The 19068-nt window shown below is 38.8% G+C and overlaps 1 protein-coding gene across 4 annotated transcripts in view; it reads right to left on the reverse strand.

Annotated features, from left to right (window-relative positions):
- STAU2 (staufen double-stranded RNA binding protein 2) overlaps positions 1–19068 on the reverse strand; it is a 176096-nt gene that overhangs the window by 20622 nt on the left and 136406 nt on the right. For 2 of the 4 annotated variants that reach the window (XM_015617024.3, XM_015617023.3), the window contains exon 14: positions 10668–10782. The exons of the other annotated variants lie outside the window; for them this stretch is intronic. In XM_015617024.3, coding sequence (XP_015472510.1) covers positions 10668–10782 — 115 coding nt within the window. The remainder of the gene's footprint in view (positions 1–10667; positions 10783–19068) is intronic. 4 annotated transcript variants of the gene reach the window in all.

Below are 19068 nucleotides of genomic sequence, written 5' to 3' on the forward strand. Positions count from 1 at the left end.
CAGATTTCTTAGCTGTAGGTCAACAAACTACATATCCTACCTCCTAGGTGACAATCTAACCTCCAGGATCAGTGATGGGGAAGATTCAGCTGTTGCAAAAAAAAAAGTAAGTCAACATATACAGATCAAAGAAAGGGAGGAGTCTGACTCCACAGGCTGATCACAGCAGTTACTAAGCTGTCCTGAGGATCACCCCTTGCTGTCTAGATAATTTCTGTTCTTTATCTAATTGGTACTTAAGCAGTAAGTTCAGAAGTGATGAAAGCAGGAATTGTGATCCAGTACTTCTGCTTTTGGGGGTTTCTTTAAAAAGTTGGATGCAACCATATTCCTTCTCATCCTTTCTCTGTGCAATCATGAGTATTGTAAGGTTGTTATGTGGAGGCTCAGGTTATCTGGAAAGGTAGATAAATAGCTGCACATGCATTTAGACAGTCTTCTATGATATATAATTATTAGTACCTGAAGGCTGTGGGAAGAGTTCATGTTTCCTGAGTAAGTCTATGTTACTTTGTAAAGCATGGAAGCCACTAGCAGCTATCCAACCACAACTAAGAAAAAAAGCCCTCAGGATGCTGTTTCATTAAACATTCTTGTGTATAAGGCATTTTAATGAATATATAGCTCTATCTTACTAAAAGATTTTATTAAGATAAATAATAATAATCCTTCACTATTCAAGCTCCCTTTATGCAAATGATCCAATAAGCCCTCACATGTATGCAAACCCTTTGAGAGGGTTTGCAGGATCTTAATTTTACTCTGCCATGACAGAGTAAAATTAAGTTAGTTAAAATCATCACACTCAGAATAAAAGCAAAAATGCTAATATAAGTTAAATGATAGTAGAGAGTAAAACTTTATGTCCACTCTCAGTTAGTTCTAAAAATTTAATAATTTTAGCTGTCACATAAACAATAAAATCAAACCATGAAGAAAACACTAGAGTTCTAAGGCTGCTATCAGAAGCAGAGAAAACATATGCATAATGTTATGCATATTAGACAGTAATATTCCTCAAGCAGGAATAAGACCTAACTGAAGCCATGCTTGAGATAACTGTCATGCTATCGAGTTACAGTAAAGAGGAGATCAGACTTATTCTTTCCTTCACAATGAAATCAGTATAAACAAATCATATAATGTTTGGACACCAAACTCCTGGAACAAAGAAACCTAGAAAATCTCTTAAAACCACCCACAGACTCCCCATGCTGGTCTGTGATTATACAACTGGAGAAGATCATCCAAACTGTGACGTAAACCAATGTCAGTCTGCAAAGGATACTACTACAGCGGTTCTAACAAAAAATAAAGCAAGTCCCTGGAAGAGGCATCAGTAAGGAATACTTTCATACTTACCATCCATTTTCCCTGTAAATGAGGAAAGCTTTTTTAAAACTTAGAGAAAGAACTTAATCCCTACACTAAGGATACAAGAGACAGATTCTCTTGTGTGTTTTTACTATACTGCAAAACACATTCAGCTAAACAAAAGTGAGCCTGGGACCAGTCATAAAGGAAAATACTTCTTAATGGACTCCACTGCTTTTTGTATTTCAACCTGCTCCTCTATGAAAATAATTTTGTCCTCCTTATTTGTTAAGCAGATACATTCACTTTCATTTTTAGAAATACATTTGCAAAGCATATTTTTTTTCCTATGGACTTCTCACCAAAAAGAAGATCCAATGCTGAAAACCTTTCTGTTCTATCAATAAAATACAGTGTTTCTGTAGGCCGCATTTTTACCTCAGAACTATAGTTTTGCTCCTTGCCTATCATCTGCAAGCAAACTGTTCTAGACCTGAAAACAACATGTGCCTGTCTAGGAGAGATGTGAAAGAGTCCTGCTGTCTTTCTGTAGATACGACCTAGAAAGTGTGAAATGTCTGTGCACCCCTTAGGAGGCTTCACGAGATTCAGAACACACAGCACTAAGGATGCTAAAGCAGTGGACTAACCCATCTGCCCTGAATGTGGGGTCTATGATAGATCCATTTTCTGCCCTGCTTCTGCTCAATTTGGATTCCACAAGGCTAAGAAATGTTTGACTGAAATAAGGAGCAAATGATACAATGCAACCCCATTTTCAAATATTCTGGCATTCTTTCTTTCTAGCTGTGCCATAGAGGAATTTGATATTCAAATGTATTTAGTAAAGAAACTAATTTCATTAGAATCAGACACCCCTGAAAATTGGTTAATAATTTATATTTCCCTAACATTGATTTCATTCTTGTTTCTAAGCCACAGTTGACTGAACTGTAACTTGGTATCAACAATGGGAATTAATCATACAAAAGAAAACAAAAGAAGCAGTAATGAACTGACAAAGTTTGTTAGTCTTCTCCAGTAAGGGTGCAACAATTAGCAATACAGTGAATATCAATCATTCAAATGCTGTAAAAACACTCTGTATAAAGAGAAGAAATGAAAAATGGTAGCCGACAAAAACTTAACAATTAACAGACCGTGAAAGAATACTTCATTAAGAAGTTGGCAAAATATTTTGTACTAAAATTAATAAATTCTCATTCTTAAGAAAGTATGTTCTGCAGAATTTACACAAAGTTTGTTTTTTCATATAGTCATATATGTTTCTTATACTGATGTATTGCTAACCTTCAATCTTTTTCAGGTTTTATTTACATATACAATATATATAATATACTGCCTGACTAAAAGCTGTTCTACTGGTATCAGTGTTACCAGCAGCTGCACATTGAGGTACCAACAAACTTGTACATGAACAGTGTTTTTGATGAAACATAAGAAAAAAGATTCTGTTGTTCATGATCACTAGCTCTCTTGTGTTTTAACTACTGCAATGATTTCATCAAAGCTCATCATATATGAAGAGCTAAATTCAAATAGTTTCCTCCAATATTTTAATATGATATTCTATATGCAATTTTAACTTACAATGTTTAAGTAAAAATTATTATGAATTCTAAACACAAAATACAAAAGTAAAAAAAAATATTTTTTGAGTTACATTGTTCAATCCAATGCAACTCTCACCCTTCACTGGAGCAGGCACAGGAAGAAGTCTTCAATAAATTTCAGAAGCATTTGCTGATATTTTCTATATCGGAGTTACAAGTTTACAACATACACTGAATATTTTAATAAACAACGTGCTTACTTGGCTAATAATTTCTAAAAAGAGCAAACCCCTCCTTATAACAGCTGCAGTGGCCCAGATGTCACAAAAGCAGAATGCCTTTGCTATGCTTGGGAGGGGCAGGCGGCAGGCCTTCCCTCTGCACAGGCACATGGAGGCACATCCACGCCTGATGCGGGAAACATGGAATGAATTTATTTGCTTCTGTACACATGGCAAAGGAGCTTCAGACCTGGAAAACAGCAGTTCCACACCCATGCAGCAGTTTCCCAGCTCTGCTACAGTGCAACTGCCCGGTTTTTCTGATTTGGCAACAGAATCAAGACTCAATTGAAAAATGGACTCTGTAGAAAATATGATGCGCCCATACTAAATAACAACTTACTGAGGAGACAGAGCTGCTTGCTTCTGATGAACAGCAATATTTGGCAGGCAGAGTTGCTGCCCCTGCTGTTTGCTTTGTGGGAAGGTAACATTCTCTATTGTAGTCTCTTCAAAGCTCTTAATACACCGTTAGACTAAAAGAGCAAGCAACAAAAGCTCTGATTTCTCCTGGAAAATAGCAAAGCTTCTTCCTTGTAAAGCATTGTGGAAGGTCCTACTTGGTCCTGCTGAAAACTCTAGCCCTCTGCTTTCCCTGGGAAGCAGAAGCACGGAGCTTCTGGTCTCCTCCCAAGTTTATTAGTCTCTCTGTCCCTAATTCATGTTTTTTACCAGTTCCCACAGCAGCAAAGTCTCAGTCACTGTGCCCATTTTACTGCTGTGCTGCTTCAATCTGCAGGTTGCTTTGGCTGACAGGGTGAGCCCTATCTCTGGACACTCACAGAGATAAATATGGTGTCTAAGGGGAATGGAAGAAGCAGGTTTCTGCCTCTAACATTCCGTAACTGGAAAAGGGTAAGCAAAGCATGAGGAGAAGCTTGAGATCAGACAGAATCTGTGATCCTCATCATGCAAATGAAGGACTTAGTCATGCAGTTTTCTGTTTGGAGAATGCTACCAGTAAGGAGTAACTTGACAGCTGCGCTCTCATAATAGCCAGTTTGGATTCCTCTATACTCTTCAGTCATTGTTTTATTACTTTGCATTTCGATGTAGAAAATTCCATGCACCTGCCCTATGCAGCATTAAACCCCATATCCAGTAAATCTGCCAACAAAGAAGTCAGTTCAGCTGATGGAATTATTTGATGTGGTCACTCACTACAAAGTGGGCTGAAAGCACAAACTTCTCTCAAGCCCACCCCTGTGGAAACAACTGCAACATTTTACTGATGTGGGCAGGACCCAAGTGAGTGAAGACAATTTGCAGCACACTTGAAAAATAAGTTATTTTTGAAACAAAGAAACAAAGTTTCTTTGTTCAGCTTTAACACGTTTCTTGACTTGCATTACCCACTTCTCCCTTTCCCATTCCCAAGGAAGTTTCCATTAATCATCCCTCTAATGGAAACACTTGTGTCTGATCACTGAGCAGTGGACACAGGCATAGTCTGTGGGCATGCTCTGAACAAGAAGCCCAAGGGAAGCCTAGCTGAAAAGTTTGGGAAAGCAAGGATGCCTTTTTAAAATAAACTTTCGAGAGGTCAGTGGGACAGCAAGGGGTCAGCACCAGGCAGCCATTGGGTGGATGGCACAGGAGAAAGACAACAACACTTGTCATTAATTATATCTGTTGGAATGCTACACATTTTCCCCCCCAAGTGGTAGTACTTCAGACATCCAAGCACAATCTCTCCCACGTCCCACTCGACCCCAGGCAGGGCACATGCCAAGAAGCTTTCATACACTAGAAGCCAAGAAGTAGCTAATACAAGCAGAGCTTTAAGAATTTAAATTGTCCCTCAACTTCAAAACATTTTTTCCTTTAGTTTCAGACCATCCTCATGACTGTCTCCTTCACCAGTGAACCACATATTATCTTGGAGCTAAATATGGCTAGATTTCTGCGCCCAGCCTCAAACTAACAAAACTCCTGACTTTCATTGGAGAGGAATAACTACAGGGAACTGGACTGCTCAGAAGAACTCTACTCCTAAAATCAATCCTCCAAGATCCTTGTACAATGTACAGTTTACCCAGGTCTAGAGGTATCTGATCTACAGAGGTCTTGTCTCCTATAAACACTTTTTGCAAAATGTCTGCAAATGCCAGAATGAGTCACTGCTGCCAGTGCTCTTGCAAAACCTTGAACCATACCTATTTATAAAGCTAAAGTTTCATAAGCAGCAGTATCTTTTATTTTAATAAAAAACCCAAGAAACTGATGGTTGCATAAGAAATGGCAGGCTAGTAATTAAAGAAAGGATGGACCCATTCTCACTTAACCCTGAATTTACTGAGCACATGGTCAAAGTTCTTTGTTGTGTGCAGAGGAGACAGGTATCTCCAGAGTACAATTTATCCTCTCCTAAACAAACAGATGGGAGGAATGAGCCCTTGGAAATGCTTCTCTCTGTACTTCCACTACAGAAAAACTCATAAAATTAACCCAACCTAGAAGCATTGTAGGCATCTGAAAGGTATGCAAGATGCTTTAGTGACTATAGTTTATGAGGAAGCTTTGAGTATTATAACTCCAACCCAGTAGTTATAAATCACAGTAGTTGTAAATCACAGCAGTTATAAAATATGGAATTAAATTACCTGTCCATGTGGTGAAAAAATCTGCTCATTTCTGCAGAGTGGCCAGAGATGTCTTAAAATAAGCCTATGGGGTTCTTTAGTGTATGTGAAACAAAAAAACAGAATTGAGGCAGGGGACAGTCAGAACACCTTGTACACTGCAGAACCCTGTTTTGTGCTAATGTAACTGGACAGAGCTAACAACTCAAGCAAGACAGATCTGGATATGCTAAGCCTTGCTAATGGATTCTGATCATTAAGGGGGAAGAAAAGTAATGCCTGCACTGGGGCAGGCTCCACTACAGGCTCCACTATTCTGTGGCTTAAGGACAAATTTCCCTATGATGCAAGTAAACTCCCTACCTTTAATCCAGATCTTTGGGATTGCAGTAGAAAATAGTATCTCTTTTGGCAGAGAGCAAGGAGACCTTTGGAAAGAGAACTCTTCCATCAGAAGTCAGACCATTGTCTGTGTTTTCTGTTGAATGATGTATCCAACAGGAAGGATTTAAACTGTGTTACTGTCTGCCAGTTCAAGCTCCAGGATGGGCTTTGAACCCACAGCTTTGGAGCCCAAGTTAAGTCACCAAACTTTTTTGAGAGCTTGTCTTTAACTTTTCCTCTGTAGTTTTCAAGCTTTCATAGTCATAAAACATGGGGAAAAATAGGCTCACTTTACAAACAGAAAAATATTGTGTAAGGAAATATATGCTGTGGTAAGTATCCACAGGAAAGTATTAATCATTTTTTTTACTAAAAAAAAGGAAAAACCACCCAATGCTGAAAAAGTAGTAGCACTTTAAAAGTAACTTGCTGGATGGATAAAGAACTCCTGAGTGAACAACAGTGTTCGTCTCTTGGAAGTCTGTTCTTCAATCCCACAAGATTTGTGGAATTTAGCATTGAACAAGAGACGTAAGAATGGGGCCTAAGTTGCATATAAGAATTTAAAAAGCAACTAGTCCTGCTTTCCCCCCAGAAAACAGCAAATAAGCTAAATAATTAGCCTAGTAGTGTTGATTTAAACGATTTGTAAAACTGTACTTCTGAGTTGTGTTTGCATTAAGCCAAGCCGGATGCCAGGCTTCCTCTTATTTTGAGATATTCACCACAGCTAGAAACTGCAGGAGATAGACAAGTCCAAAACAATGTGTGAGGATAGTGAATTCACTACTCAAAGCACCAAACAGAAGTGGAAAAGACACCAAATCATCAATTACAAAAAGAAGCACTCATAGGTAGTAGAACTAGATTTCACCTGAGGCCTCACTGCGAAAGCAAACTGGCATCACACCCCAGTATGCTTCCTTCAATTTAGCCCCATGCTCTCTCTCCTAACATGCACTGATTTTCCTGGCCTGTGCTACTTGGTCTAGTGATGAAAGTTACAGGTTTGTGAGATTCCTCTTCTCTTCTATAGCTATAAAACACATAGGTTCATTAATTCATAAAGCCACAATGGAACTTGGGTTGGTCTAGTCTGTCCTCTTACGATACTGCTGTCCTTGAGTGTTGACCAAAGAAATCTTATCCTGTTTGGGACATTCAGAAACTTCTTTCTCAGGTAAGCATTTTTCTGTTCATGACTTTTTCTTTGTCCTCTGAATTTACACACCTTCAGATTTTTGTTAGTGGTTCTAATTATGTCCTTCTAAGGTAGATTAAAGAGTCCCTTAGGAAAAACCAATTTTTATCTAAGTATTTTTCCTTAAAGAATCAAGCCAGCTCCCAGTTCTTTTTTTCCTTTAGACATTACACCAAATGAGCTTCCAAGTCTCTCACCAGAAGGCATTTTTCCCACTTCCTCAAGCAAAAACTTTTTTGTGGCTGTTTTCTGAACTTACTTCAATGTTTCCATACCCCTTCAAAAATGCTGACATCAGGACTAGATAAATTCCTCCAGCATCAGCTTGACCAATGCCATATACAAGGATACATCTTGTAACTCATAATTACTATTACTTGTTACATTCGTGTTCAAGTGATGACTTCTTACTCAACTGCCCATCTGGTATGACCCCAGATCAGTTAATTAGAAGCCAGAATCCTCTGTGCTGACAGTATGGCTTTGATCCCTTGTTCCTCAGTGAATAAGCATGCAGTTAGCTGAGTCAAAATGAACTTTATGGAGTCAGCAAGGTTTACTGCATTGTATTCTACAACTTATCACTATTTAACGCTCTGCTGGCCTTCATGCTATCAGCAAACATTACCAAGAGATGACTTTATGTTTACTTCCAGACCACTGATGAACATACTGCCTATAATGTTGAAGTGTTTATTTCTGTATAGCGTAGAGAAAGAGCAATACAGTCTGTTGTGTACTAGAAGAGATTTCTCAAGATAACTCAGGAAATGCTGTATATATAATAGAATGCCAGGTCACATTTTCTGCCCTACTCTCCAGCTTTTGAGTAACTTAGCATTGAAATGAAGATATTTATATATAGACACTGCAGGCCAAGCTATCCAATTTCTGTGTAAATTAGGTACATGGACCCTCCATTTTGATCCTAGTACATGGCACACTCAAAATCCATGGCCTTCTCATGCTTCCTTGGCAGATTAGGTTTAAGAAATACATATGAGATCAAAGCCTTGAAATATGTGCCCATGTCAACAGAGTTAAAAAATGAGAAAAATGAGAAACTAAAAAGGAAGGAATACTTAGCCCACACCTTGGTTATACTGCGAGAATAAAGTTGATTATTGACATCAATGTCAAAGTTGAAGCTTGGAATTTTCATTACTATACACCTTGTTAGTCCAGAATACCATATTCTGCTGAACTGAAATATTTGAAAGCATCTGATATTAGCGGTGCATTTAACCTGACTGGTATCTAAGCCTCATACAACTTCTCACTCCTTCTCCCCACAGTGGGATGGGGGAGAGAACTGGAGCAGTAAAAGTGAAAAAAAAAACCCTCATGTGTTGGTAAAGACCATTTAATAAGTGAAGAAAAAGGAGGTTGAACCACATGATGTAAAGGTAATCACTCACCACCTCACACCAGCAGATGGATGCTCAGCCACTTTCCTAGTGATGGTTATCTTGGAAAGACTCTCCCCCTACTTTATTGCTGAACACAATGTTATACAACATGGAATATCTCCTTGGCCAGTCAGGGTCAGCTATGTCCCATCCCAAACTCTTGTCCAATCCAAACTGCTTGCACTGGGGCAGACTGTGATAGAAAAGGCCTTGACTCTATGCATGCACCATTGAGCTGTGGCTAAATAGTGGCAAGTTACCAACACTGGTCTTGTCACAAATCAGCTGGAGCCTCACACAGGATGCTAGGAAGAAAATGAATTCCACCCCAGCCAGACCCAGTATACTACTGGACAACAAAGGAGCAATAACAGGTGCTAAATTCAGATTATGAAAGCAAGTAGTCAGGTTGTTTACCACTCTGCTCCAGCCCAAGTGAGTATTTACTTTATTTGGGTATACAAAGGATATGAAGTTAAAAACAGCTTTATATCCTAAATTCAACAGCCTGCAACTGTAGATTGTTATAACTAACAAGGCTTTGAATGCACACCTCCTTTAAGCAATCCTGTATTTCTTTCATGAAAATAAAAGCTATGCATACATTAAATGACAGAACTCTTTCCACACAGAACAAAGGCTGTTTTTTAAGACAAGCTGTGCTTCACTGAACTTGTATTGTCTTTTTAAAATATAGATCTTTAAACAAATCTGATTTGTCTTTACTGTCTTACAGTCTTAAGCTTTATGCTCTGCCTGCTTCAGTATTTGAAAATCAATTATTTCAAAGTATTAATGTTATGAAGAGTTGGTTCCAGAGTTTACACTAAAATAAATAGTTAAAAAAATCAAATTGCTTGTAATTATTTCAAATGGCCTCACTTAGATGTAAAAACATTTACTATACTTATATCTTACTCTTTTGTTAGTGTACCAGCTCATTTTAATTTTCAAAACTCATATACTTATATACTACTCACTGTATAGTAGCAGCCTGCACTGTCTCAATGACAGGATATTAAATACCCTGCACTCTGTTTCCATTTAGTGTGGAAAGAAATCTAGTTCTGCTGCATCCAGAAACGGAATTAAGTTATCACAGAATATTGATTTCAACACTGAGAAATGATGTGTCTTTGATGAAAAATTTAAATGTGAAATAAAGTAAAAATAAGATAGAATGTCATCTGTTAATTTCAAAGAGTATTAGAAATATGAGGCAAAATTAAGACCTGAAAATGCAGGTTTCTCCATCTTCTTCACTCAACTGTGATGTTATTACTGGCCAAAATAACTTGGTTTTATTCCCATAGCTTAGCTAAAGGTTTATTTGTTGATATTTGATCTCAAAAAAACCTTTCTTTGAGTTGGGATGGGAAAACAGCTTAGACATCAAGCCCTTCCTCTGGAAAGGTTTTGTAAAGCTCCATTGCTTTGGTCAGACTTTTATGTCTGGGCTCATAATCTGGGAAGAGCAAAGCCATGAATCCCTCACAGTTATTATTTTATATAAAGTGACCTGTTCTCAGGCTGTTATTTCAACCAGGGAGGTTAGCAAGAGAGATGAGGATAATACCTACCTATAGCATAATGGGCTCTTCCCACTAAGCTCCTGAAAGCTGAAACACTGTGGATTTTCTATCTTATAAATATCCAGTTAAAGAAGAAAAAAGAATCAGATTATCCATGAATTTAAGTGATACTGGGATCCCATTACAAGAAGAAATCTTCTTAAGTTCCACTGCCCGAAGCGTTTTCTTTAATTATTTCTTGCAGAGTTCAGATTGTTGAACAGTGGGATTTGAAGCTTGGAGGAGGAAGATTTAGATACAGTGGAATTATTTGAGATGTGAACATCAGGCAGGAAAACAAACACAGACTTTCAACCCTCTTCAGGACCACACCCAGAATATTTCACTCACCTTGGTGACTCCTCCCTGGCCCATCTACAGGGGTGATATCCCAGGAAAACCAGGGTGCAAAGAAGGCAGGAAGGAAGGAAAGCTGCCAGGCACCTGCTTCTTGTCCTGTATGAGGCTAAGAGACAGAGTACCAACCTCAGGAGCTCAAAAGTCATCTTCTAAATAGTGAACTCAAATATTTTTGCCAGTAGTTACATCAAATGGATCAGAAAGCTGGAGAAAGTAGGTTGGTGGACATTTTATTAATGTGACTGCACAGATTAAGAACTCCATTATTCTGAAGTTTGTTCTTTTCTAGGTCTGCCAGAAACAGGATATTCTGGATCCAAGGTTTCCACACATGGAAGAAACATCAAATCACATTACAAATATTCAAGGAAAGGAACTCTGGTTTATGAAAAAACATACTAAAATATCATTATTATTTATCAACAGTGTCCATCCTCAGAGAAAAAAAATCTGGTTTCTAGTGTGTAATGCTTGAAGAAAGTACACAGGATGATTTTGAAAAGTGGATTTGTGTTCTTCCATTTAATATTAAATCTGGTTTTCTTTTTTTTTTTTCCCCTGAAGAAAGGAACACCACTTTTTATCTTCTCTTGAAATATTTTTTTCTCTCTAGTTCTGATGAAACTTCACTACTTCTGATGAAGGAGGAAGTGGAGATGCCAGCATTTGATGCTGATTCAGAGGCACCCACCACATGCTATAAAAGCTGCTGCCTGAAAGGGATTATGTGTTCCTTGAACTATTATACGCTTAAGGAGATATGAATAAACTTCCAAATTCCAAAATGATTGAAAAAATAGAAATACTCCCACAGAAAAGAAAAAAAAAAAAAAAAAAAAAAAGAGAGAACCAAAAAGAAACTTGAAGAAATGAAATCAATTCATGACAAATTTTGCCAACACATTTCATATGAATGTCAGATGTCCTGGAGTTATTTCTACAACTAGTCTACAAACAAGAACTGTCAGTACAAGAAAAAATGGATTGCATCTGCTTACTCTTTAGTTCCAGAATATTTACAAACCTGTAGAAAAGAATAATCCAAAAAGACTTTGGTGTTCAGTAGATGATACAATGAAGAATCAGAAGACTAGCTTGTTCTGCTGTAATTTAGAGCAGTACTGAGGGTGACTGAATCATGCCAGACACTGCACAGACCAGACATAAGTCCTTTGACCTCATCCTCTGGATCCTATGTCAGAGAGTGAAAAGCATCTGAAAAGGGACCAGTTTTTCACAGTTTTCTTAGTCAGACATTGTCTCTTACACAGGCATGATGGTCACTTTTCACTGAGGCTACTTTCATCATCATTACTCTTAACCATCTCTTTAAAATATATTAAATAGCTTCAGGTCACCATGCTGTCTCTGGTAAGGGCAAATTATTACCCACTTGGTACAGACAGGAGAAAAAGTTAGACCCTTAGTTTCACTAGTCCTTGTCATTTATCAGAGGATTTTTTAATCAGCATATAATCATAGTGGCTGAAAATCTGAATGCAACAATCCAGGAATTACTGAGCCATGCTATTTCATAACATATTGCAGTTCAGTTTCAGTATAACCCTAAGCTTTATTGCATTCTTTTCTTTAGAAGCAAATTTGCCTCAGGCATACTATTTTTGATGGTCTAGAATACATCCTCCATAAACCTAAATTCATATGGTAAGTTCTTATTCTTAAATCCAATTTTATCCTTATTTTGGAGGAAAAACTGAAGATAAGGATCAGTTTCTGCACTTGCCCTTAGCTGCTTCAGAAAAAGGAATGCAAACTGACAAAGCATCTTTATTTCTACTTATTATTCCAATTACTTATCTGAAGTTTGGATCATGATTGCTTCTATTTATACTTGGAGCCTACACATTGCACTATTTCTGCATGACTGCTTGTCAAACAAACACCTCAAACAACGATAAACAGCTCCCTTTGATAATTAAAAATTCAGAATTTTTCAGGGGAAACAAGTGAAACATACTTTTTAGATAGAAGGTGACTGAGCTGCGAATTGGAGCTGTATGCCTTAAATTTAGTAACTGAGAAAGCTAGAAGTAAAACAAAGTCCTAAAATAAAGATCAGGGCTCACAGTACATAAAGCAAACTTTTAATAATAAAACATGTTTACACACATGAAATATTCAAGGTTTATAACATGCTATGTAGCATGTGTTTGCACTCTGTAGACATGAAAAATTCTTCAGGTGATCTTGTTCTGACTAGAAAGTTGTTCAAAATTAGCATTAAATGAATGGGGTTTTTTGCTAAGGAAGTACACAAAATTGTTTATAGGTAGCTCTGTTTTGAGAGGCTGTAAGAAATATAATTAATGTGTAATACCAGTTTTCATTTATTAAAAAGACAGTATTTCGGTCTACTACAGACTACACAAAGCACAGACAAGAAAACAAAACCTGAACAATATTGTATGTTAGGAAATGATGTAATTAAGCCAAAGTGACAGTCATGTTTCTATGTGAAAATTAGAGCAGCTAACAGGGAGCATTGACACAGACTGGTTTTAGCCTTCTCCTAAGAACCTGAGGTGTCAGTGACATGCCCTGTGGGTCTGCCTCTCAGGACACTCTTCATGACAAACTTCCTCCTTCACACACTGTGGAGCAAAGTAGCACTAAAGAATTACTTGAAAGTCTGTCAGCCCCAATAAATTTGGACAGAAAGGCACAGGCGATTTTGAGGGAGCAGTACTTGATTTCCTTCCAAGAAAGTTAACCTAATGCAGTCCACTTGTTAAGAGCCTGCTGTGGCAAGGTGTTGAGAGCTCTCTGGTTCAATGGGCTATAGTCAGCGTGGGATGCTGAGCACATTTCAAGTTGCTCCCTGAATCATGCAGGCATCCAATATGCTCACAACTGTTCTAGCAGTCACCCTAAAGATTTGCACATAACCCACGGACACAAAAAAAAAAGAAGGTTGAAGCATATGGCAAGATTTTAAATTGCTCTGAAAGACATCAGAGAACTTTACATGTAATCACAAAATATTACACATTCAAGTGCTTCAAAGCTGTTTGTAAAAGATCACTGTCATACTGTGGGATTGATTCTTCTGTTATTCTCCTTTTGCTTCAGTAAGCCCCTGCTGGGAATCTGAGGGTGCATTGGCTCCGCAGGTCTTTATGCAGTAGCATTTATTTAAAGATAACAGCAAACAGAGCTGTTGTTAGACTGATGCCAGCATAACTTCTCTAGATGTTTAGGCAGGTTTATGTATAGAAATCCAATCTTATTCAGGTTCAGATTTGTCCTGTCATCTACCCAGGCTGTTTGCTCCAGCTGAGGTTTCAGAGGTGTGCATGTTCTCAGACAGATGATAGCTGCAAAATGCTACTCTTGCTCTCAGTCCCTTGCTCCCCCATGCATCTTGTGTAACCTACAAATGCTGAATATGCTATCTAATCCTAGAAGGTCCTTCAAAAACTAATTTACTGCCAGCTTTGGTCAGACAGCTGCTTTATCTTCCCCTATATTCAGGGCTCAGAGTCGCACCCCCTTTGACTGACAAGAAGCAAGTTGCCTTACCCTGCTAATCTTTGAGATTGTCACAACAATTCACCGTGTGGCATGTTGACAATATGGCTAAACTCAGACTTTCTGCTCCAAATGCAAATGTCCCTTACACTTTAGATAAAGGAAAGCCTTTGCTAAATCCTTACCACAGCCATGGTTATAGTGATATTTCTTTTGGTGCCAATATCTGCTTAAGCAGTTCCTTGCTCCTTCTCTCTTCCACTCCTCCATCACCATTCCAGCCCTTGTTTTGCCCCATTAATTATGCTGCCACAACTGTCTTTCAGGACATGCCAAAGACCAGTCTACAAATAATTTGGCAGGAAAAATGAAATCATGTTTAATACTGGTCAGTTTTCCCACCTCATTCTTCCCACAGGCCTGAAGAGTGGCACCAAGAGGAGGGGTGGTGTGTCAGGCATACACACCAGCTTCACCACTAACAGATGGTCTGCACAGCCATGCCCAATGAACTACATTAGAAACATGATTCACTGGGAAAGTTAATTCAGTTATACAGGCTGACTCACCACAGGTTTATTGTGGAATAGCAATTATGCTACCCTCTACAAAATACCAAGGCTACTTTGGCAAGACAGCTAAGCTGACCTAACACTGTGTCACTGCTGAAATTGGCTGTCCAATCTCTCCCCTCTCAGGCCATGAAGGTGCTCCTGCCCCAGACTTCCACAATCGTGGGCACCTGATTGACCCCCAGTGGGAGCTGTAATTACATTAACAGATTTTTACAGGGTTCATTTTTTTCTAAATCTAGAACTCTAAACGAAGGCACCATGGGGACAAGTGCCATGCAAAGGAGACAGGGCAGTCATACAGTTGGGAATGAGATGGCAGGAAAGGGATGAGACTGGCTCTTTGGGTAGCAGTGAGCAATTAAGCTGGTTTAGCTTTAGTGTCAAACTACATAGTGACTAAAGAAAACACAAAGAAATACTACCTATCTGTCAGTCTCCAGTGAGCATAAAAGGGCAAGAAGGTTCATTTTCCTGGCTTAACGTGGTGGCATGTGTTAGAACCAAAGGCCAAAGAAAGTGGATTAATTTCTGCTGAAACAAGAGTTTTGGGAGGATAACAGGCATGGCTCATTAGCTCCACTAGGGGTAGGGGAGGGGAAGGTGGCTTTTCCCCTAGGGGCTTAGGTAAACACAGAATTTTACAGGAAAGTGCTTTAAGCAGCCAAGCTTGTGAAGAAATATCAGACTAATGTTTGCATCTTAGCTGTTCTTTCAACTAACAGCAGAGATACACTCAATGGAAATTACATTATTCATTCTGCTTATTCTCTATCCCATGCAGGTTGTCCCTTTTAATATCCTTTTACTCATTCTTTGGTGAAAGATTTCTGAAATGCGTTTCTCTCAGCTGGTGATTTGACAATATTGAGACTTGGGCAGTAATGCCAGCTATGCAGTAAGAAGGGTTAATTAGACACCCACTTGGCCTGAGATTTCCCACTTCTTATATATGCCTGTGCACTAAATGAGAGAAGCTAGGCTGTACAGATGAAGAAGGTCTTGTTAGAAAAAATTATGGTGCTTGGAAGTATGCTCTTCTACTCTGAATACCTGGATCTAGCAGAAGGTGTCCCTGTCCATGGCAGGGGGAGTAGAACTAGATAATCTTTAAGGCTCCTTTTAACACTCAAAATTTTATAGTTCTATGAATACAGACACAGGTACAACAACAACAAAAAAGAATTATAGTAAATTGAGAAGATTATTTCTTCCTCTCTCCCCTTGAACCCACAGCACAACATCACCTGTGAGAAGACCTGGATTCTATTTTCTACTCTTTAGATTTGTTGTCTTTTTCATTTTTTATCTAAAGTTTTATTTTATAAATACATGAATAGTTATAGGTAATTTTAAGTTGCATTTGTAATTAAGTTACCAGCAGTTAGTATGATAGAAGCTTATTGATTATACAATGAGCCACAGGCCCATAGCTCATATGTCTTACATTTAATCCGAACATTGTATATTTTTATTAGCACCTATTTTAAAGTAGTAACTCTACTGGTTGTAACACTAAATACCTGTTTCAAGCCAAAAGACTCAATGAACTTAGCTCCAATCTTTGACGGCTTCACAGAATGTAGCAGCAACTTGGTCCATGGGTGACAGCCAGGGCTCTCTATGGACATATGTCACCAAGCTTGATGAGTATTACCTGAGAGGTCATTGAGAACCTCAGCATGACAGCTGAGCAATTTGTTTAGCTTTTGTACCCTAAATAAAGGTTTAGTAATATACTGACCGCCCTGGTTCGCAGCTTACAGCACTGTAAGTGGAGTTGAAGCCAAGTGCTTCTTCACTGGTGACATGATTTCTCACAATCAAGGTCTGTCAAGCCAGTTTTCCTTTTAATTCTTCTAACCAAAGGTTTGACGGTAAACTACTGCCATTTTAAGGGAGACAAAGCTGTGACTTCTCTGTTATGGAATCCAGCTCTTCAAAGTTCAGACAGTAATTCCAGGTTGTTTTGTTATCCAGTATTGCTTATTCACCTGTTACCAGCCCCACAATGTTTCCATTCAACAGAGAAAAATTTGCTTGATTCCTACCTCTCAACAAACAGAAATTAACTGACTTGCTTGCAACCATGCATGAAGACATTAGACCCAGCTGCTGTACATCTATAGCAGGCCTCGAGTTAAGATTAAAGCAGTGTACAGTGCCAAGTAAATTGACCTAACCAGCAGTTTTCTCTGGAAAGAATACTGAACAGCACTGTAATATACCTCCTCTAATTTTCTTGTGTCAGCACTAAAGATAACATTAGGTATTTGCTTCACATCATTTACAAGGAAAAAAAGCTTGCATGGGAAAGTGTAGCAAGGAGCTGAAGTAGGAAGGGAAAAAGCCTGGTGAAATGCAGGTTTGTGGGAAAGAATCTGGGACAGAAATAGGGAAGGGCATCAAAGCCTTCCCTTTGGCATTTGCTTTCTCCAGAGCTGCCCCACACTGTAATGCTCAGGCTTAAAGAGAACTGCTTGCACAAAGCAATTCAGGACAGGTTCCTGCCTCACTTGAGCAACCTTATCCTGGGAGAGGGCTTGTACAGGGTGCGGATTTCACACTGTTTCCCCGTGCAGACACAGCCCAGGCAGCAGAAAGCCCCCAGGTCTCACCCTGAGGCTGGATTTCCACGCGGTCCCTGCAGCCGTCACGGCACTGCCGGCAGAGATTACTAATTATGGCAGCGTGGGACTGCAGAGATGACACCTGCCCACCCAGCCCAAAACCTGCAGCTTCCTTCACAGGGCCTCCTGCAGACACCACATTGCAACAGCTGTCAATCACCCATGCCCCAGGACAGATCCGTGCAGCTGACCTGCAAGTGAAATATTTCCCCCACTAATCCCTGAGAGTCACCAAGGGCTCCCTTTAACAACTTAAGATGTCACTATGTCAAACAAAAATGGTACTAATTTCTGGCTATGAAGCGAAAGCTAAGTTTTGTTTCCTAGTAATTACTTATATCAAAGGAGAAGACCGAATCAGTGACCTGATCTCTGCTTTTGGTTTTCTTTGAGCCCGCTGATCCTTGGGACAGCAACAGCCATAGGAATCACAGCTTCCTAGGGCCTGGCAGCTCCACAGTCCAGCAAATGTGTTGTGGTACTGAGCTTGAAGTTATGCCCTAGTGAACAAAGAGCAGCGAGAAAGCTGAGCAGTGAACAGCCCAAGGGACCAGGGATCAAAGGATACTCCATCTCCTGGCTTTGCTGGGGTGATAACAGGACAGGCAAAATATGTCTGCTAAATATGGTCTGGAGATGGTATCATCAGTGGGGACTTCTTAACCTACACTGAAGGCAGAAACCCAAAACAAAACATGAGCTTGGAAGTGTGTTAATGTTTAGCTATTCATAGCCCAGCTGATCTGTCAAGCTATGTACTTGCTCCCTCTGCCAAAAAAATTATAAGGATCTAGATACTTGGGGTTATATATGAGAGAGAAATCTTAATGAATTCAATATGGCACCTTCATGTTGCTTATTTTATATGGCTACTCAAATACTTATATTTTAAAAATATAAATGTATTCCTTCTGTGGAGACACAAAAATATGGCTATTGGCCCTCTATGGAAAAACAGCTTATGTGGCAATTTTTTAGCTAGATTTGGTTTAAAAATGAACTATGCACATATAAAAAATACATATTTTTCTAAAGAGAGACTTTCAAAGAGCCTTTTGAAAATTAGTTATGCGTTGGAGCCAAATATTTCACAAAAAGAACTTGGAAACAATACACTGGCATTTTTTCCTTGGATTACTCTCAAACAGAGGCTTCTGACTATAATAGTATGCAGCACTTGCATGATATGGACAATTGCCTTGGGACTGAGAAATCAATTCTGCAAAGCACTAAAAATGCTGGAGATCAGCACTTTGTGGGATACCACCAATTCTTCCTGGGACTAGTTAGTTTCTGAGACACTCAAACTGACTTAGTGCTACTGATGTATTTCAAATGTTAAACATAATCTGCAAGTCTTAATACTATTTAAGCAAATGGTTGTTCCTTCAAGTATCTACAGATAAATCCTTTAAAGTCTCTTCTGCAAAAGACCAATGTTTGTGAGTATATACTTCAAGGAAAGCTGTGGATTGACTCTGTAGGTCAAGGTATATGCAACATTCAAAACTGCTTCACTGGAAATGGTTAAATCTATTGTTTGGGAATGGATGAATTAATTTTATAGAGAAAACACTTATGAAAAAATAACCAGGTAGATAGGTAGATGTTTGTGGCTTAGGAAGATCTAATGGCAAATAAGAGGATCTATTTTTTTAAAGCCTATATGGACTACAAGAATTTTACATTTTCTTGGATTGT

This window comes from Parus major, chromosome 2 (genome assembly GCF_001522545.3).
Source record: "Parus major isolate Abel chromosome 2, Parus_major1.1, whole genome shotgun sequence".
Taxonomy (NCBI): Eukaryota; Metazoa; Chordata; class Aves; order Passeriformes; family Paridae; genus Parus; species Parus major.